We start from the raw sequence: 20914 nt of genomic DNA, 5'->3' as shown, positions 1-20914 counted from the left end.
GCATTAAGCTGACTAGAGTGAAAAACTACCACCACCTACAGGATCAGGGCTTGATATAGTTGCTTAAATTGCATGAAACATTTTCCTAGAGGAAAAACAAGTCTTAGAGTAATCAGTCTTTTCATTAAACTTTTAAAAAGTCTCACCTGCAAATCCAGAAGAGGAAAGGAGGTTTTTACTTACCAAGTGCTCCAGTTTCCTTCTGCGAAGAGGTGGCTGCTCCATCAGCACTGAGTCTGCCAGGACATTGAGGGTGACCTCAACATTAGCTAGCACGGAGTGGAGAGGACTGTTGTCTCCAACTCCACCCACACCATTGAGGGCTGACTCGACATTCTCAGACCACGCGATCTGGGCTGACAGGACAACAAGCTGAGCCTGTGTAACAAAAATCCTCATCAGATAGTTTTTCCTCACTGAAGTAATCAAGCTGCAGTATGCTTAAGTTCCATAGTGATACCTGGTATTTGTCAATCCAAGAGATGTAGACTGCTGGATCAATTGAAGTTGCTTTTCCAAAGATTTCTACTTCAGTAACAGATTCTGCAAGCAATTTAGCAAGGGTCACTCTCATTTCTTTTTCAACAAGAGTGAGCCACTCATTGATCTTGGGATGTTCTGTGATGGAGACAGGTGTTTTGAACAGCACCTGCAAGAATTAGGTTTAAGTCAGTCCACATCCACTTATTTCCAGAATTTTATTCAAAAAGAAACACTGCAGCTATACCTCCTCTCCTTCACGTGAGGATATCCCAAGAACCACAGAATTATCTTCATTGAGAATAATGCTAGAAACGCCAGCAAACATCTTCTTGAAGTGTTTCTGCAGCTTAGCAACATTTTTGCTGTTTCCAATGATTTCAAGCAAGTCTTCATCACCAACAAAATAAAACCTAATAATTACATAAACGTAGATCTATATCAGAACTCCAACTATCACTTTTAATTTTTTTATGCTTCACAGATGGCCACTGTGCAGGAGTAATTGACGCTCATTTCCCCAACACTGCAAGTGCATGAACTATAAATTTGCTAAGATTAAGTCTCAGTTCACGTGGTCTGTATCATACAAAGGTGTATATACATACTCCATACCATGAATCGTTTTCTTTACCTATCCATCCCTGAAATACCCACAGCAGAGCCTGGGATTGAACTAAGTCTATTAGACAGGGAGAACTCCCACTCAGTACCTCCCTCACCCTTATCTTCTCAAGCTAAGTGACAAACTAGTTGAGGACTACAGGTAAGTCAGAACCAATGACTTAAATACTGGATTATGACAGTTTAGACACTGTCCTTCAATCAAATGTCAGAATTAAGCAGTTCAAAACAGACTTGTAAGTTTACAGAAATCAGCTGCAATTGTTCCTTAAGCAGTATCTGAATCCTACAACCAGCCACAGATGAGCAAAAGTAAGGGAAGTTTGAGTCCTACTTCCTGAGAAGTCACTATAACTGAATTCTGTATTTAGAAAACAGAAATTTAAATGGTCATAACATCTTACATATATGCAATACATAAAAATTGGCACGAGGCTTTACAGAACAGTACACCAATTCCTGAACAGAAACATCAAATTACTTCACGAGTCAACTTCTTACCGAGGGAAAGAGGACCTCTCCCTTTCCAAGTATTCTCCCAGTGCCTTCTGTATTTTCCCAAGCAAGTCTGCCAGTCTCTCTAATGACCTCTGCACACCTTGAATGTTAAGAACATCCATCACAAGTGGAGATTTTGACACCTTTTTCATGAGTGCCAAAAATTCAGTGCTGATGCTGCAAGTAAAATAACATAGTACATTAGTGTGAACTCAGTAACAACAGGCTTGCAGAACACCAAAGTTACTTGTCTCTAAATGACTGCTGCCTCTCTAATTGTTGTGGCTGCCCTAGGGAACAAAAGGTTAAATACCCAAAATAGCTCTTCACCTACTTCAAGTCCACAGCAACATCACTTAACTTCTTTGCAATGTTCAATCTATTAATTCCACTGCTGAAGGTCTACTTTTCTTCATTTTCTGAAGAGATGCATAAATCTGATTCTTTGATCTGACTGGAAGTGTGTGGAATGAATAAGGATGACCAGAGCAACTTAAAGCAGAGGAAGAAAATTATGTTTGAAGGGTGAGACTAAAGGCTCTGGCAACAGATATGAGCCTGCTTGTTGGAGCCACAATGCCAGAAAAATCCCTGAGGTACCTGCCTGGAACCGGCAAGAAAACCCACCTGAATCCCAATAATCTTCTAAAAATTGTACGTCAGCTTGTTTATAATAAACCCTTTTCTGTCATAGTTGTCTACATGCACCTCTTGCCATATGTGTTTGCTTGATGAACTTATGTCTACAGCAGGACTATAATCCAGCTGGACCACATAAGAATACAGTCAGCATTTCAACTTGGAGATTGCTACACTGAAGTCATGCAGTTGCAGGCCTGTCCATATGGTGCCCCAAGGGAGGCAATAAAAGAACAAAGCAATTAAAAAGTTACCTCTGGAACCGCTGGGTCTCCACAGGCAGCAAGTGCTTGATGTCTGCACTGCCAGTAAAGATACCCTCCAGGTAGACCCATCGCCTTTGGACATCTATCCAGACATCAAAGAGTGCCATGATACGGTTCAGTTTATCTTCCCAGCTAAGGGCATCTTCCTCAAACACCTGAAGTTTAAATGCTGCATTAATATTCATTTTAATAGTATGAGGAGTTTGACTGCTAATAATTATTAGTGGAAACAGTTGCTTGAGAGTTACAAAGTATGCATACGCAATTAACTGTCTGTCAACTTAAATAGTGAATATAGTCCCTGCTGACAAATACATAAACTAAAGGGGAAGGCAGAAATAAATGAAGATTCTTTAGCTTTGTTGTCCATTTTACCTTGTAGTATGGGGATAGCTTCATAGCAGACACGCTGTTAATGTGCTCTTTTACTTTGTTGAAAAGGTCATCCCATCCACGAATCAAACGACATTTGTTCTGGTAATTGACCAAGTCCAGTTCGTAAGTGTTCCACACTTCTCTTATCTGAAGAAAAAATGTTTAAGATATGACCTCAATAATATCTGCTCCAACATAGTTACAAAGTAGAAATGTACTACAGTAATCAGATTTTACTTTTTTTAGGCAAGGATTTTGGGTTTATGCTCAAGCTTTTATTAACAATATTGAGAATACGATGCTGTTTAGGCAAAACTTAAACAAGGTGGGGTCTTTGCAGTCTTTATCAAGGTCTGCTTTTCCCAAATAATGCAAGTTTCACCAGAGGAAGCTTACATAGCTTTAAGCTGTTCTCCAAACCAGAGTGTTCCATGGAGTCTCAGCACTTCTATCAACAGCTTAGATTGACAAGTTTACCACACAAGTATCAGCCACCCGACAGCAAGCCTCTCATTTGCTATTATGTGCATACATACAAGAGCTGATACTGGCCTGTTTCAAGAACTCTTCCAAAGCCATCTCTCCCTGAGCCACGAGCAGTACATCTTTGACGATTGCTTCATTCCTCTGTAAATCAACATCCCAGATCTGACCCAGGGTCAATTCTGAGACAACCCAGTTAACGTGAAGCCTCTTCATCAGCTGCTTCCAGTGACGATCCTTAAGTGCCTCGGATTTCAGTTCAATGACTAACATGTTTATCTACAGAAGACAAGAAAGCAAGTTACATCCCTGAACTTGAATTATAAGATACATGCACTTTAGAAATTAGTATACCTTACCTTCATGTAGCCCTTTAGGAGTCTCTGAACATACTCATAGGAGGCATACTGTCGCAAACGGGCAGGGAAATTCTTCAGTTGGTTCAGCAGACCATCTAAGTTTTGTCGAAGCTGTCAGCAACACAAAAGCAATGAAATCTTTCTCTGCAAGTGCTGTACACATAGTTGTACAAGTTCAAAGTTGTCTATTTATTTTTACAGAAACCTCTTGCTAATGAGATATTACCAACAGTACAGCTCTTTTAATGTTATATGTATTTGCATAAGATGTGGTTACTCTAAAGCTGGGAATGTAATTTTATTGGTCTGATTAAGATTTATGACATAGTATTGTCACAGTTCATGGCTTAGTGTTCCTACTGCTCTCTACCTCCTGAGCTCTGAACTAAAACTGATGCTGTTCATCCAACCACATAATGAAGTTTCCCTAACGAGGTCCAACCGCCTATTTAAAAACAGCATGGTTCCTTCTCTGTAGATGCAGTTCAATCTCAATTTCAAAACTACTGGAATTGCATAAATCCCCTGCAAAATTACTTCAGTTGTGACAAACCCTGTGAATTTTTTTTAAGCTTAGCATGACAAAAAACATGCTCACAAGATACTGAAAAAGGTACCTAAACACTGAAAACTATCTGGAACATGACAGTTGAACGTGTCTATCTCAAGAGGTCCAATTCCTAATTTGCATATACTTGCGGTAGTTACACTGTTTACGTATACAGAAGTGAAGTACCTTGCGAGGCTGTACTGAAACCCAGGGTTGTTCTTTCATTTGATCAATCTGTTCCCAGACCTTAGAGAGTTCAGACCAGACGCCTTTGAGATCCTGCAACTCTTCAAGGGCTACCTATAGTAAAGAATGTATCAAACATCAGCAGTTATTCCTAATTTCTTCAAAGTCATTAGTGTGGGGGAGTTAAACAGGATACTTTTAACATGTCAAAAGCCTTCAGATAGCTTGCCAATTCAATAGAACTGCAATAGCAAGTGACCCAGATGAGATTCTTGCAGGTCACATACTAGCTTCATGAGAATAAGACAGTCAAGAAAGAGATCACAGTCTCTTAAGGCTAGAACTGAGTAAGTGTGGAGATTGTGTCTTGAAACTAGAACATCGCAGACTACAAGTCATGCTCTTAAGGGACAGAGAGATGGAACTAAAACATTTTAATCTGCAACTGTGTGAGCAGGTTGTACCTGGACACGCTCTTCACTGCCACTGAGTAGTCCTGTATCTGTCAGTTCCAGAGCCTCCTTGGCCTTCGCACACTTCTCACGATCATCCTTCAGCCTGCCGAATTTTCCTTCATAAATGGTAAGAGCTTGAAGAGCCTCTTCTGGACGCAGGTTTCCCTAAAGTTTGGATGGGATACGTTAATCCAAAAATCCTACTCAAGCTGAAGCCAAGTTAAAAGCAAGGACTAAATACTAAATGTTGGTTTGTGTCATTATTTTTCCATTTCCAGTTAGCTGACAGTAAAACTACACACTAATCCAGAATAAGTCTCATCCCACTTGCACATACAGTTTCTGGCTTTTCTAAATATCACTTTTGGGGGCGGGGGGGAAAGCAGCTTGCTTCTGAATCCTCCTACATGCATGCCTCTGACATATCCCTTGTTTCAGCCAAAACTTTCTTAGTAACTGAAGCTGTCTTGCTTTTTGCACCTGAGACACAGGCTTCTGTTAAGGATAAATTTCCTTCTGCTACCCCCTCCCTAAATCAATACTTTGATAAGTTATTATAGAACCCTCAAAAAGACTTTTACCATCATCTAAAATGGAAGACTGTGAAAAAGCATAAACTGCCTACTTACTGAATGCAGAGAATCTACCTCATTTGCTGAATATTATTCATCACTACTTACTGTTACAGGCTTTGTTTTCTCCCAGTCTGTTAGCAAGTCAGTTGTTCGGCTCTCCACTGCACGATCCTCCTGAACTATCTTCATCTGCAAATTTGCTACTTGTTGTTGAATAGCAGAATCCTTTCTACGCATGATGTCATTAAAGGCACCCCATTCTCCTTCAATGTTGTCAATGTACAGCCAAGAGGATGGAAACTGGAACCTCTGTTTCTCAAGCAAGCGCTGACCATTGCGATAAAGCTACAAGAGACAGTGGTTGTTATGTTAAAAAGACAAAATTAACTTAAGTCTCAAGGCTAAGTACTCAATGTATTTTAACAAGGGCTCAGAGTTCACAGGATTTCTCAGGATATGAAGTTCAAGTCTGTTCTCAAGAGAACTTGAATATCATGAAGTTGCATCTCAAGAGCTAAGTCTGACATTTCCAGAAGTAAGAATCATTAGCAAGACAACATACCTCAACTTGCTTTTCAAACTGCTTGATTTTACGTTTCAGGGACTGCACATACGTGATGAACGTCACTGCGTCTGATGTGCTGGCAGTGTCCACTGAATGCTGCTCCAGCTCTTGACGGGACTGTTTGGGGCACAAATCAGTGGTTTACAAGTCTGGAACAGTTGATCTGAAAAGTGAAAAACTGGAATTTGGACTTGTCTTACCTTAGAAATTTGTGAATGAAACTCCGTCATATTCTGACCAAGCATTTGGCCAAATTTGCTGAGCACTTCCTTGTGCCAGGAGTCATACTTCAAGTTCACCTTTGATTGTACCTACAATTGAGTAAAGTTACATAATAGTAATCTGTGGGCCTTGCTATTTTGTGTCATACAGCTATTCTGAAATTTAATGCATTTATCACAAACAATAATTACAATTTCTTACCTTGCCATAGTCTATGACAACAGGTCCAAATTCCTTTCTGGTTTCTGCATTGTCAAATGTTCCCCTTGCCTTTCTTATCTGAACTAAAAGGGCTTGCCACTTATTCAGGTCTTCTCCAAGACGGTTATATATGTTTTCAGCCTGCATATCCCACAGACACTGGTACTGCAGCCAAACCTAATTGAGGTATTTCACAAACAATGTTCAGAACTTCTTCAGTATATTCCAAATGATGTGTGTCCCCCCAACCTCCAGGAAAACTGAGAGAAAAGTCTATGTTCATTTTAGCTGTAGCATTACATGGTGTCAGTCTCCTACCTTGACATACTGCTCCACTTCAGTCACAATTCCCATGACAGCAGAGTATGACTCCTCCAGAGCAGCAGGGCCATCAGGCATCCTTGTCAATGCATTACGATAGAATTTCTCTTCCTCAGACAGCTCATAATGTACTCCAACCTAAGAACAATCATACACGATACACACAAATTTCTAGGGCACTCAGATTCAGTCCTAGAGCAACACACTAAGATACTGAGCACAATTAATTGCAAAGTGAAAATAACTGCTGAGACTTATATACAGCTTCATTACACTTACCTGGTATCTCTGACTTTGAATTCTCGGCAGCGACAGGATTACCATCTTCCAAGAAAACATTTCTTGATAGAGTTTGTATCTACACTCTTCAATTGGTGGATTCAAATATATCACCTGGTTGGTTATTCTTAGTTCATGTACAATGTTCTGCAAAAACAGTAAACACAGTCAGTTTTACCGGCAGATACTGTTACATGTAGACAAGGATTTTGGACTTCAAGAAGTAGCATGCTTTCTTGAAAAATCAATTTGCACTTAAATGGGAGGAGGCAAGTATTCCTCCAAAACCAGATGCAGAAGAAATATTCATCTCCCATATAAGCCTCGGACTAATTCTTGCATTAAGTAATTGACAATAAGGAAAAAACCCAACAGAACCCCACAACAAAGCTTACTTTGATCTTGGGTTCGCCACCAGGCTTATGGCTCACTTGAGGAGCATCTGTATCCATGTCAACTTCTGCTTTGTCATCTGCTTGTCCAAGAAGAACTTGGGTCCAGGCCCTCAGTCCAGCTTGCAGACGAACACCTAGAATTCTTTCAATCTATAGAAAAGAAGACACATTGGAGAAAAAAAGCTGCATATTCACTGCATAAAGATCCTCACTATGGATATACTCTGACAGCAGGCACACTATGGTGCCTCATATAACCAAGTGCTCCTTTACTAAGTCATTAAAGACGTTTAAGAGTTTTGGTAAATTTTCACTGAATATCAATTCAAAGCTTCTCCTGTCCTCATGGACTTTAACAGAACTTATCACTTTTAACTGCTTTGAAGTTGGCCTAGTGTCCAATGACCTGAAACTCAGCAGGCAGAACCAAACAATACGAAGGCAATGAGTCTTTGCTACTGGCATAGCGAGTTTTCCCCACCCTTTATCCCCAGCACCTTCTAGGCAGTCAAGCTGTATCAAACTTTTTTCTTCAAAGGACAGCACTGCCCTTGAACTAATTGATCCCAAAAGTCAACAGCAAAACCAAACAGGTTTTGCATCTTCTGCATACTAAAAACACACTGAAATTTTTAGAGAGAATTTTTCTTGGGTGACTATGAGGAGTTTAATTAAAAAAAATTTTGCACCTGATTAAAATATTTCCTCTAAATATATACACTATTCCTTGATCTCAAACATACCTCCATATCCAATTTATTGACCCAGATTGGCAAATTTGAATATGAATGAAGATTTAAGTCATCCACAGCTTTCTGAACCCTGTTCAAGATTTCAGAGAAAGTCTTGTGATCATACATGCATGTTTCCAATGACCTCACTTCCAGGTCTATTTTCTCTTCAATAATGAGCAGATCATCCACCTAAAATGGTTTAGGAAAAATGGGATGTTTAGTTTGACAGGTTAGATCAAGGCAACAATAATTATGCAGTAATGATTAGTCGCTTCTCTTTATTTAGATGAAGCAAGTCTGTCAATTTTAGTAGTACTAAAAGATCCATTCAGCTGGCCAATTTGTGCCAACTCAATCAGCTACTTAACCAAAGAGCTACAGAACAGGTCATCAGCTATCCAGTTCCGCTTTTGGTTAACCACACGTTACTGAAGTATAAATGTAGAAATTCTGCAGAATGTAAAAGATAAAACAAACCTTCTCCTGGAAACTGAAGACAGTCTCAGCTAAGCGTTGCACATATGGATCGAGTTTGTACGATTCCCACACGAGAGCAATTCCTTCTGCAATTAATGCCTGCACCTCCTTCTTCAAGCCAGCAACCAGAAGCGAGATAGTATTACGCTCTTCTACTTTCTCACATGTTCGTTCGTATGTACGGACACTTTCAATGAGAGAAATAGCAAATGGGTAGAGCTGGTTTGCTTGGTGAGCTTTGTTGACGATTGCTAGTGGAACACGGAAACCGAGCCACTTCAGGTTTCGGACTTCTTTTGAAAGTGTAATTATTTCTGGGAGGAAGTTGACTTTCAGTTTCAGGACATTTCCAGTTCGACCTCTTACACGAGTGCTTTCAATGGTGAAAATACGTCCAGACACACCAAGATTGCGTTGCTGAACTTTTCTGGCCCAGTCATCAAAGATCTCCTGAGTGTTGAGCTTCATGCGAAAACTATCTCCATCCTGCTTTAGTTTCTGACCTTCTACATGGTTCTCCCAACCTTTGCCAAGGACATCCTCAACACGCTTCATGTAAGCAGTGAGCTGTCTGTCAATCTGTTTTGCCCAAATTATAGACCCAGACACAGGAGGCAAGTCACGAACATGACTCATTTTACAAGCTTGACTCTGTGGGTACTGTACTTTAAATTTGTCATGAAGAGACTCAATATCATCTTTTACGCGCTGGATCAACTGCGTTTGATATTCACGAATGGCACCGCGAATGTGAGGTCTGACAAACAATGCATTAAACCGAGAGAAGATTCTGAACATTTCATTGGCATTCTTTGCTGTACCAAGTTGGTCTCTCAAACGGGCAGTTATTCTTGTTTCAACTCTATCAATTCTTTCATCATACCGTTTCATTGCTGCCTCCCAGGCTTCTGTACCTTCTTTGGAAACATCTAAGCCATCTACTTCCTTAACATTTTCATAAGCAAGATTGACTTCTTCAATCGCGTTAGCATCTGCAGCATCAAAAAGGACTTCTGCTACTTTCATATCCTGTGGTTCAGGTACCTCTCCTTGATTTTGCTGGGCAACAGCAGTTACCTGCATTAGAATCAGAGCTTAGTGAGTTGGATACTTCAAAATTTACCTACAAATAGCTAAAGACAGTCTGTTCTAACAAGCATTGCAAAAAACCTACAAACTGGTACCAAATCCCTAATAAGCTTTCAGTCATGTTTCAGATTTAAGTTCCATTAGGAATTGGGCAACACAGTTACTTTAAAAACTTCCACTGTTGTGCAGAATAATCTCATTTTCCACCGTGGCTTTAGCCAAGCTCAAGTATTTACACACTTACTGACCTCCACTGTTATGTCTGGACTTGGTGCGTCTATTAACACAAGCATGGTCATGTAATATGCAATTGTATGTACATCAGAATTAAAGCTAAGCTTATCAGAAAAGGTTCAAAACTAGACTGTTTTTGGAAGCTGACAGCAAAGCTGAATATTACATTAGTTTTGTCCTGGTAATTTTTTAAAGCAACAGCAAACATTCTTGAAGAAGCCACACAGATTTTGTCTGATTATGAACAAAAATATTACCTGAGGTCGTAAGACTCTCACAATAACTGCCCTCAGCTGCTCATGCTGACGTCTGAATTTCCTCATTTGATCAAGACGACCTTGGAGCTTCCTGTGAGCTGGATTGATACGCCACACCATCTTCAGGTTCTCCTCCCTTTTTCTTTTCACAATATCTCTCAGCAGAACTTGTAGCTTCTCATATTCATCATCCCAGGTTTGGAATACTTCAAAGCATGCAACCATTACCTGAAGAGAGTTTTAGAATGCGAACTTTAGCTCCCAAATTAAATGCTTCCTGAAAGTCACTATTCAGTGCAAAAAATACAGCCACCATTTATCACAAAACTGTGAACATACCTTTTCAAATTCTTCATAGGCAACATGCATCAATTTTCTAGTTCCCAACACTTTAAGTAGCTGAGAGCTCAGATCTCTTGAAATAGCCTCCACTAAACGCAAGGCCCTCTGGATTGGGTATTTTGTGTTTCTGATTTTTCTCAAATGGGTAAATATTGCAACAAGGGCCTGCCTTATTTTGTCCAGCTCAGTAGCAGACAGCAGGTCATTCAGTGGAAAGTCTTTCATCAGTGGATTATAGTCATTCACAGTTTCCAGAGCTTGTTTTAGACCTAAATGTAATAGAAAAGATGTAGAATATAATCAAATCTGTAGTTTTAACTAGACCAAGGCTACTCTAAACAGCATTGTTCTTTGTACCACAATGTTAAACTTCTCTAACAGCTTAAGTTCCATAGGAAACTTGTGAAAAATTTTATTGAACAGACACTTTACCTGTGTCCGTATCGAAGCTGACAGTTGCGTGAAAACGTTTGCCATGTTTTAGAATATCCAGAGTTAGAAGAACTTCTGGACTTTCCCGTTTTTCCTGAATGCGATACAGAGCCCGTTCCAAATTTAACCAGAAGCTTATCTCCTGTAACGCAGTGCCTGATGCAGGATCTCGATCTAATTTGGTCACCTTAAAAGTAATAGAGAGACAGAGAAGGGAGAGAAAAAAGCATTTAGTTTATATGCTTCAACTGTAAAAACTTGCTCTATTATGAAATATAACTGAAACACATAACATCTACTAGGTTTTAATAATCCAACCTCAGACAGTTTTTGGCACTCATTCTGTGAGAAGTGTAGGAACTGCAATGCAACAAGAGTCAAAGTTTAATTCCAGTGGTCCTTAAGGTCAGTTTTAGGACCTTCCCATAGTATCTTCAGCATATCCTTAAAAGGCTGCCTGTCCATTTTCCTGATCAGTGTCTGTATTCTGGTTAATGACAGATGAGCCAGGCAAGAAAACAAATGTTTTATGCTCTGGAATAAGAAAAGGCACCACAAGCAATAGGCTTACTGTGCCCATGGAGAAAAAAAAGGCCATAGCAGTATCTGAAATGCTATTTCTGAGTGACAACACAAGAACAGCAGAAGTCTTTTGAAAAGTAACACGCAGGAGTACAAGAGATTACAAGATAGGACCGAAGCAACTGTTCTGAAGTTGTTGTGGAAGCACCTGGGGAAAAAACAAAACAAACCAGCAAGACCTGTTTCTCTCAGTCTGCTGTAAAGGTCTGAAGAATAGTTACAAGCTTACTGCCAGTTATTTGAGTCTATTACAGTAGAAATAAAATGCTCTCAGCTACTTGCAGAACAATTTAGACTAGACTCTAAATTATACTAGGCTTAGTCTAATCTAGAATCAGACTTTGTCTAATTTAGACTAGTGTCTCTGGTGACTCAGAAAACTGGTCTCAGATCTTCAGAGTATCCTGCATGGAGCAGTATTTTACCAGTTAAACTGTGAAGAAGATATAGCGTACTACACAGAAGTTCTTATCACACTGTCTAGTACTTAGGCTTTTGGTTGTGTTCTGGGTTTTTTTGTTGTTGTTTTTTGTTTGTTTGTTTTTACCTTTTGTATCTCTCTAATCCAGCGGTTGACTCCAGATTGTAGCTGATTGAGGAATAACGGATCCTCAGCCTTCTCACCAAAATCTGTAACCTTTGGTTTTTCTCCACGTTCATAACACTGCTTGGCAACATTAGTAATGGTTGCATGAATTGGCAGACTAATCTCTGGAATTTCAATATTCTGCTGCAGATGCAAGAGGCCCATTTCAAGTTCTGCAATCTTTTTCTCAACTGAAGGAGCCATCTTATCTCCATCCCTGAAAAAGCACAATGTTTCTGTATCAGAAGCTAAAACAAAAACCATATGTAACACATTTAAGCCACGTGAACTACTTCCCCAGTCAGCAACAGCATCATATGCAACTGTGTGCTTAAAAAACTTCACATGACTTGCCTTGAACAGTCACTGTTTTCTCATTAAACACCTACTTGATAATTCATTAGCAGGGAAGTGCAGTATTTACACTGAATTACCTGTCTGCTTTGCCAGATTCTCTGATATAGGACTTGAAAAAGGGAGCAACAGCATTGCTAATGAAAGAGTGCAACGTTTCATATGGAGAATCTTCACTGAGAGTGAGCACTCTCAGTTGGGAAGACACTGGTTTGTCGGCATCAATCACTGGTGTACGCTTAATGAATGCCAGGCTGCAGAACAGAGAAGAGAGTTACCAACTAAACATCTGAAACTTAAGTGACAGAATAGCTTTAATCTGACTGCAAGTTTAGGTCACAAGAGTCAAATGCTAGCCTGCATCATCATACTTTGTAATTTTTCTTCTAAGAGACTAAGAACACAAGCCTTTCAATAAATACATCTTCATACTTCAGTAATCAGCCAGACTTAGCTATGAAAAAGGACTCTGCAGTATGGGCACACTAAAGAGGCACACATGTTATGAAGCTTCAAATATGTGTTAAGGTAAGTGACAAATATGTAAGAGTCAGACATAACTGAAGATTACTGAACCCAAGCTGTGTCTGTTACATCTGCATGTATACCAAATTAGTAAGACTTTGTTTCTTTAACCTCAGAGCTAGAAGTCCTAAGACTATTCCTTTCAGCCTCATGACCCAGTTTTATCAGAGCCTCCACCCTGAAAAGCTATTGCTCCATCTGAATAAAAACACTGCATGAAGCACTAGGTGAACTGGAGGTAAATTTGTAGATAAAGTAGGTAAATCTGCTTGGGTAGGTTTTGCATTCATAGTAAAATAGATCTTGACATTTCTATCCTAACTCACCTGTTTGATTTTATTCCATAATGAATGTCAGTGCTGATACTGTAGGAAATGAATTCTTTTTCCTCTTCTCCTTCGTCTCCCACATCCTCTGCAAAAAATATGCAACGTAAGAAATATTTTATTTCTAAGGCATCTGCCACTTTCTCTCAACCATCTTCTGCTATTACGAGACTCTTTTCCAATTTTTAATTTCTACACCAACTTAATTAACTAAATTAAGTTAAATTTAGCTTTGTAATAATATCCTTCAGATTCAGAGTGGATTCATTGTTTTTTAACAAACTCAACAATTTTAGGTTGCTATATAAAATGGTAAAACATTGCAACAAGCGAATTATAACTCACATTCTGAGAGAGAATCTTCTGCAATACAGAATGTGCATTTATTTCTACAGATATGCTGCCAGGTTAACTACATTTCAGGGAGAATATTAATCAGCTGCTTTTTTCTTTTAAAGATTGCTTTTATTTTCAGACTTTTTCTTTGAAAGGGATTTGGAAATTAAGTCTCTGAACAAAAAAACCTCCCGACAAATCAAAAACCCAAGCCGTGGGAAGTACTCAGGCATTACCACAGCCAATGTATCCCAGATGACGTAATTGTGGGGATGCAGGCAGCTGTGCTGCAATGCAGTGATTTCAGTGCAGAAGGTTACTCCCTGTTGGGGGACACACTCTGACTGGATGCATTACAGTGAACTCTCGTCCTGCTCTGATTTCATTTGGCCCTTCACAGGAGATACAGCCTTAGGGTGTCACATTTGTGATCCTGAGCACCAGAAGCCAAGTCACAGAACAACACTGCATTAGACACCACAGGTACCATATGAAAGCTGCTGGCAGGCTGTGTAGCTAGTGATACCACAGAGCAGTTTTCACTACTCAGATTTTATTTCACTGTATTTGTAATCAATACTTCATACTATCTAGTTCATGCACAAGTTTCAGTAATATTGTTTTAGTAGTGTCAGGTAAAACAAGGTTTGCCTATGCTGCTAGAGGTTCTGAATCTGTTAAGTTTGAAGACTGGATGTCAATCAGAAAATCCACCCTCCCCAGATAACTACTGTTAAACCAGAAGACATTGATGGAAATGTCTTCTGCCCATAGTAGATTAGTATTTTGCTTCTAAAACATGCAATGTGTCTCAATCTGTTTTTAATCATACATATATAACAGTATTGATGTGACAAGACTGGAGCTAACTGATCACCAGTATTTTTCATTACTTCCAACCCTAACCAAGGATAACCAACCTCATGAGCCAGACATAAGAGAAATTTAGAAATCATCTGCATAGCCTATTAACATCCAATGGATTTTCTTTAAATCTTGTTAAACACTGTATCATGAATTCATAAAGACTGTTGTTCTTTTTGTCCCTGCCAGAAAATTCTGTTATCTGTGCTGAAAAAGAACTCTCAAACTTTGGAAGAGGAAGGAAGAGGATAATCAGCGGAAATAAGCATAAGAGAAACAAAGAGAGGATATTTTATGCGACATCTTAAGTTCACAGTGAACAGTGAGTAGAACCTTCTTCATGTTTCCCTCAGTGTGCAGCAGCTGCAGGGCATATATCCAGTATCTTACACTGCGGCTGTTGACATGTTAAATAATGCAATACGAAGTATGACTATATATTTGATATACTACAGGGACTGAACGGACAGCACACTAGGATTAGAGATCCAGAAGTTTAATACTAAAATTTTGCAAGCTCAGACTGGCAGGCACGTAGCCATATGCAGACTGTACGTCTTGTTTAACAGTAGAAGTCTGCGTTATTAATGAAGCCCTGATATGTTTTATTACTGTTCATTAGGCTAGATTCTGTGACAGTGTCTATTTAGCAACAGATTTCTTGACAATAAAAAGACATTTTTGAAATAAACAGTCAGTAACAGCAGCGTGTAAATAACAAAGATGTTTCTCAAGTCAGCATCAACTTAGCTGTAGTACTTAATGCAGCATTTGATGAGGTTTCCGAGAACGGTTTACAAGCAGCACGGCCACCAGGCTTTGCTAACTAAACAAAGGCACTGCAAGAGCTACATCTTGATTTATGAACTTTGGAGACTCGCTAACCACGGAATAACGCTTTTTACAGGCTGATTCCGTTTTGGATATTTTCTTTTCCTCCAGGGCTTTGGAGATTTTTTTGGTTTTTTGTTTCAGACCGGCTATCTGCCTTGCCAAGGAGGAGATCATTTCCCCGGCAGAAAGGAGGCCGCAGTGGACGCGCCTACTGACGAAGCACTTTCGGTGCCTTTCCAAGCAGGCCGGGCCGCAGTGGCAGCACACAAAGCACCTGCGCCCGCACTCGCCCACCGCCCCGCCGTGCGTCTGCCCGCGACCGCTGCCGGCCGTCAGCTCGGGCTCCAGGCCTGGGGGGCGAAGAGCAAAGGGGGGGGGGCGGGCCGGGCGGAGACAACCAGCGCGGCCACCGTCCTCGCCCAACCCCCGGCCCCGCGGAGAGGCGCGGCGGCAGCGCGTCTCTCCGCCGCCGCAGAGGGGCCGCCCCCGCTGCGCCGCAGGCCGGCGCCTCCCCGACCGGGGCCGTCCGTGAGGCGGCCAGGCCCCGCAGGCCCCGCAGCCCCCGCGGCGGGCCGCGCCCCTCCCACCCCGCGGCAGGGCGGCGGCTGGAGGCAGGCAGCGGCGGCCGCCGCCATTTTGACAGCGCGCCGGCCGCCCGGCTCTCGCCTCACCTTTGAGGGTGGAGCGCTCCACCAGCACCGTGTGGACCTGCGGGTCGGAGAGGAACTTGCGCATATGCTCCACGGCGCCCTTCTCCTCCAGCGCCGCCTCCAGCACCGCCGGGGCTTCGCCGCCATCCTCCAGCAGCAGCGGCACCAGCTTGCGCAGGTGCTTCTGCAGCACCGACACGTCGGCCACGTTCTGCACCGCCGAGCCCGACACCTCCATGCCGCCCTCCTCGCCGCCGGGGCCGCCGCCCCCACCGCCGCCGGAGTCGGACATGCCGAGGCAGGGACACCGGCCGGCGCGCCGCCGCTCCGCTCCGCCCGCCGCGGGGCAGCCTGGGAAGGGCAGGCCGGGGAGGGCAGGCCGACACGCCCCCCGCCGCCGGGCCGAGGGGGCGGCTCCCGCTGCTGGCGGCTCCCGCTGCTGGCGGCTCCCGCTGCTGGCGCGGCCCCGCCCGCCCCCCGGCGGCTCCAGACGGGGCTCGGGCCGCGGCCCCGCAGCGCCGGGCGGAGGGAAAGGGCGGTGCCTCCCCGGCAGTGCGGCCGCTCTGCAGCCCCACCCGGGCAGCGGCCGCTTCCCCGCCTCCCCCACTCGAATCTAACAAGCTGCTTCTGGAAGGAGAGCGCGGTGGCTGAGCGGCAAGGGAAAGGGAAGCCCTCAGCTCCCTGGCAGCACAGGCGGGTGAGATGGGTTCTGCCACTGCCGCCCCGTTACCTAGAAGATAAAGTAGGCCCGGGGCTCATTTGTCGAAAGATGAAAAACGTTTATTTCTTGTTAAAAATAAAGCCGGAAGCCGTAAGAACAGGTGGCGCAAATGACATTTTTCCATGAAGAAAGCAGCAGGCCAGCTTGTCACCATCCGGGGCAGATTAGACACGGCTTCTTGTCAGCGAAGAGCAAGCCCCGACCCTTTTACCTTAGGTGCTTTATATACCGAGCTCATCCAGCGAGCCATGCTATTTGCTTTAATGAATCCAGCACCCGAGCCATTAATCCCAGTCTTTTGTGAGACTGTTTCCCAACAGTATAGGACAAAGAACACAGGAGGAACTGAAAGCATAGCAGCGAGAAGGGGACTTTTCCTTCAGAATCTCATTTCATTTTTAAAAATCCGTAAAGCTCTGCTACAGCTGCCACATACGTGCCTGCCATATTCCAGTGTGTGTGTTTGACTGATCTATGGTATCAGGTGAGTTTAGCTCACTGTCGCCGAGATTTGACAATCCTGTTCCTCCTTGCTCAAACTAGTCCCCTCCCTCCCCTGGTCCTAGCTGGTATTTGAATGTCCTTGGTAGGGGGGAGGTGGCAGTGAAGTTCCAGAGCAACTCCACTGACTCCCCAAAAGTACACTGGGGCAGCTGGATGACCCACAGACTGAAAACTACCGATTTTTCTTTTTTTTTTATATGGAGGTGGAGAAGGGGAAAAACAAGCAAACAAACCATATAAAATGGCCCCTGAACCCCACATGCATTTTCTCAAGTGGCTACACAGACCCAAGATCTGTTCAGAAGTACTGCACAAGGGATAAGGAAGCTGGGGTAGGATATCCTGCCTGGCAAAGTCCTGACCTGCAAGCCACTACACAAGTGTAACTCGGTGTTACAGCGTGTACATCCAGCTAAGATACCAGGAATCAGAAAGCCCAGCTCCTCCATTTCTACCAGGGAAAAAAGTATGCTTATGCTCAGGCAGGCTCCTAAGGGGTTTAGGAGTCCAGTTTAACTTTCAAAAAACCACTTATTTCTTAAGTAACAGAACTCTTAAACCTTCTTGTCTGGAAGGAAAATTATTTGTTCAGCATTTGTTTCAACCACAAGCACCAGAACTGATAGAGGTGATTCACTGAAAACCAATCAAAACCATTTAATTCCCCACCCTCTTCTTATTAGAAAGGTAAATTTTATTTTTGATTATGAAAAATAGAGGTAGATATTAATCTGAATATTCTAGTTACAGAATAGTTACTGAGATAGTGTTTAATACACCACTTATTTCCAAAATTTAGTCTGCTCACACCCTATCATTCTTCTACATGCAGGTTACGTTTTAGGATTACATTTCCTAGAAAAAAAGAGCTATCTTTGCTAGGGTGTCTGAATTCCACCAAGGCCACCCCATACCTGGTCCTGCCTGACTGCTTTCCAATGGGGGAATTATCTACTTATCACATCCATGTAGTAAGTGTCAGTACAGGCCAAACATCCAAAAAACACAGGTTAAATTAACATCCCAGCCTTCAGGATGTTCATTAAAAGGGTGCTGATAATACTCTTAAGCACCCTAGGTAAGTGTTGACTGTAACTTGACATTTCTTAGGAGGTTAGTTCAAGCTATGGTTCCAAGTGCTAGCATGCTCATTCTTCCAAAACAGTCATCATCTGCTGCACTGAACTGTCACAGAGTTTTTGTAGCTTACAAAGCAAGATACGGGATTTCATTGCTGTGAAATTGCTACCAGGAAAAAATATAAATAAGGAAAGTAAAGTAAGGAAGTAAGGAGAAGAAAGCAGGACAGAGATAGGAAATAAGAATTCAAGTAATTATACACATAGCTGCTGAATTGCAGAGAAAGTAGGGTCAAAAAACCCCAACAAGTCTCACTTTACTGTAGGTTTTAAAAACAGAAATACTCCATGTGTGACAAGACTTTATGGTATAAAAAACAAGTCTAGGACTCTGATGCTTAAACGCTAGGCTACTTGCAACTAGAAGCCTGTTTAGGTAAGACACTTTGTATTCCTTTAATCACTTCAGCCTTATCTACTGTGCCAAAGGGAGCGGGAGGAATTAAGTTAAAGGAAATTGAAGCAAAGACTAGCAAAACCCAGCTTTTTGCGCAAGTTCTTATGTTCAGTTAGAGCCTATGGGGAGAAAATCTTGCTCAGTCAGGGTAAAAAATAGTTTGCCTTGATCTACCTTTAGTTAATTATGAATGTCCTTTTCTTGGATACACAAAGAACCTGGCCCTTCTCACAGGTATGTGAAAAGCCATTGAAATCAGCCATCCAAAAGGCAAGATTGCCAACATGACACATTTCCCCTATAATTTAACTAAAAATAAGTATTTCAAAGAATTAGAATGTGAACTAGGACTTGTCAAGGCAGACAAGATTTGCTCCTGGCAAATGCCACACAACATATGTAGAGAGAAAACCTTTTGCATAAAAGAAACAACTTCAGCAAAAAAAGTCATTTTTTTTCTTTCCTTTTCCTATATTTAATAGTAATTTGGTAGTATTTGAGACCAAAAACAAAGCAAAAAACCCAAACAAGTAGTAATCAGAGCATATCACTTGCTTTCCCATCTCTAATCCTCTTGCATCTCTAATTCTACAGCCAGAGTACTAGAAAAATTACTATGGCAAGGCCTTCATGCTAGCATGGACCCTCTTGAGTGTGGTCTTCCGGATCACAAAAATGCCTACAATAGCTTGAGGCAATTATGTGAATACCCTTCTCCCTCTTGTAGCAAAACAGTGGAAGCCCTCTCCCCCAACACGACAGGGTAAATGCTTATGAAACTTCATGTTTTGTGTGCACAGTCCTCCGCTTGTGTGGGAGTGGATGCAGTCCCAGTATGACTGGGTTGAGAGAAAGCCAGCTACAGTGATGCTCTCTTCAATTATGTGAGGAAGGAATAACATATTATCTTTAGCTCCACAATAAATTCTCCCTTAGGAAATTTTTCATACAAAATTTTTAACTACATCAAAGTTTTATTTCATAAGGTAAAGACAGCTCAAGCCAAGTCTCATCATATAAAAGAAACTGTAATCCAGGGAGACAGTGATATGGTAATGAGAATGGCATTTCTTAATTACCTATATGCAGTTAAGAGTCTCCACAATCATTACACACAGTAAGGACAAGATCCAAGGAGCAGAAATGTTCCACTTTTAGGTGGGTGGCCCATAATGGGATCCAGAACAACACCTGAGATAACCTGGAATCATAGGTATGTCCCGTAAGTACATTTGTAAGGTACTATAATAGTTTCCATAAAGCAAACCAACAAACCTCCAAACACAAGTGTATTTGTGCTACACTAGCACCTTCCTTTCCACTTTAAAAAGCCAAACCAGTCAAACAATGCCTTAAAAGGTTGTTGGTCAAAGCCCCCAAGCTTAATCCCCTTAGAGAGAAAGGATTAGAGTTCACTTCCTGAACATGCTTGCAACTCAGTAAGGTATTTATGTAGAAAAAAAATTCTCTACTATCAGTATTTTAAAACATTATATTTTGAGAGGTACTTGACCCTAATTTTGTAAACTGAATGCCTGAATCTTCAGTTGTTTCAATATCTAGTTTTTGATTCATGATTAAGCTTGGGAGTGCATGTGATCAGTTTACTTCTGAGCTGATGCAGAAAACTTGTTTCTTTCGGTATACAAAGGCTTAATCTGTAACTCAAGTCGTACATTTATAACTCAAGTCAGTAGTCAGATATTGATCCCAGGCTTACAAATCATGCCCCAACTCCCCCCCAAACCCACCACTTATTGAAAGTCATCTCTATGTAATTTCCTTAGTTCTTTTGGAGCCTTTTATGGATTCCAGAGGGAAGACAACTCCTACTGCAGACTTAAGTTTTTTTCCTACATCCTTGCCACCCAACCACATATCACCTACCACACTATAATCCCCGATTTTATGGCTACTTTGCTTGAAGCCTGTCAATATAGAAGTGTTACAGGGGAAAATACTATGGTATGAAAGATGCGTCTTATCAAATTCCTTTCAGTACTGACAGCTGTTCTAAAAGTTAAATCTGCTTTTTCTGCTCAATACCCATTAGTCCCA

At 41.7% G+C, this 20914-nt stretch overlaps 1 protein-coding gene across 1 annotated transcript in view; it reads right to left on the bottom strand.

Annotated features, from left to right (window-relative positions):
• The window catches only part of DYNC1H1 (dynein cytoplasmic 1 heavy chain 1), a 45940-nt gene extending 29495 nt beyond the window's left edge, over positions 1 to 16445 (bottom strand). Inside the window, exons 1-26 of the mRNA XM_074825123.1 lie at positions 16117 to 16445; positions 13412 to 13499; positions 12641 to 12814; positions 12168 to 12423; positions 11039 to 11225; positions 10604 to 10875; positions 10265 to 10492; positions 8685 to 9761; positions 8217 to 8396; positions 7474 to 7623; positions 7079 to 7225; positions 6797 to 6937; positions 6479 to 6655; positions 6256 to 6366; positions 6053 to 6172; positions 5596 to 5835; positions 4925 to 5080; positions 4461 to 4574; positions 3725 to 3835; positions 3435 to 3644; positions 2883 to 3029; positions 2496 to 2662; positions 1606 to 1779; positions 728 to 893; positions 461 to 649; positions 184 to 378 (exon numbers count right to left, since the gene is read on the bottom strand). Coding sequence (XP_074681224.1) covers positions 184 to 378; positions 461 to 649; positions 728 to 893; positions 1606 to 1779; positions 2496 to 2662; positions 2883 to 3029; positions 3435 to 3644; positions 3725 to 3835; positions 4461 to 4574; positions 4925 to 5080; positions 5596 to 5835; positions 6053 to 6172; positions 6256 to 6366; positions 6479 to 6655; positions 6797 to 6937; positions 7079 to 7225; positions 7474 to 7623; positions 8217 to 8396; positions 8685 to 9761; positions 10265 to 10492; positions 10604 to 10875; positions 11039 to 11225; positions 12168 to 12423; positions 12641 to 12814; positions 13412 to 13499; positions 16117 to 16387 — 5448 coding nt within the window. The 5' untranslated portion in view covers positions 16388 to 16445. The remainder of the gene's footprint in view (positions 1 to 183; positions 379 to 460; positions 650 to 727; positions 894 to 1605; positions 1780 to 2495; positions 2663 to 2882; positions 3030 to 3434; positions 3645 to 3724; positions 3836 to 4460; positions 4575 to 4924; positions 5081 to 5595; positions 5836 to 6052; positions 6173 to 6255; positions 6367 to 6478; positions 6656 to 6796; positions 6938 to 7078; positions 7226 to 7473; positions 7624 to 8216; positions 8397 to 8684; positions 9762 to 10264; positions 10493 to 10603; positions 10876 to 11038; positions 11226 to 12167; positions 12424 to 12640; positions 12815 to 13411; positions 13500 to 16116) is intronic.
• Between the last annotated feature and the right edge of the window lie 4469 nt (positions 16446 to 20914).

The sequence above is a fragment of the Strix aluco genome, chromosome 4 (assembly GCF_031877795.1).
Source record: "Strix aluco isolate bStrAlu1 chromosome 4, bStrAlu1.hap1, whole genome shotgun sequence".
Lineage (NCBI taxonomy): Eukaryota > Metazoa > Chordata > Aves > Strigiformes > Strigidae > Strix > Strix aluco.
This window is presented reverse-complemented; position numbering and strand designations above follow the sequence as displayed.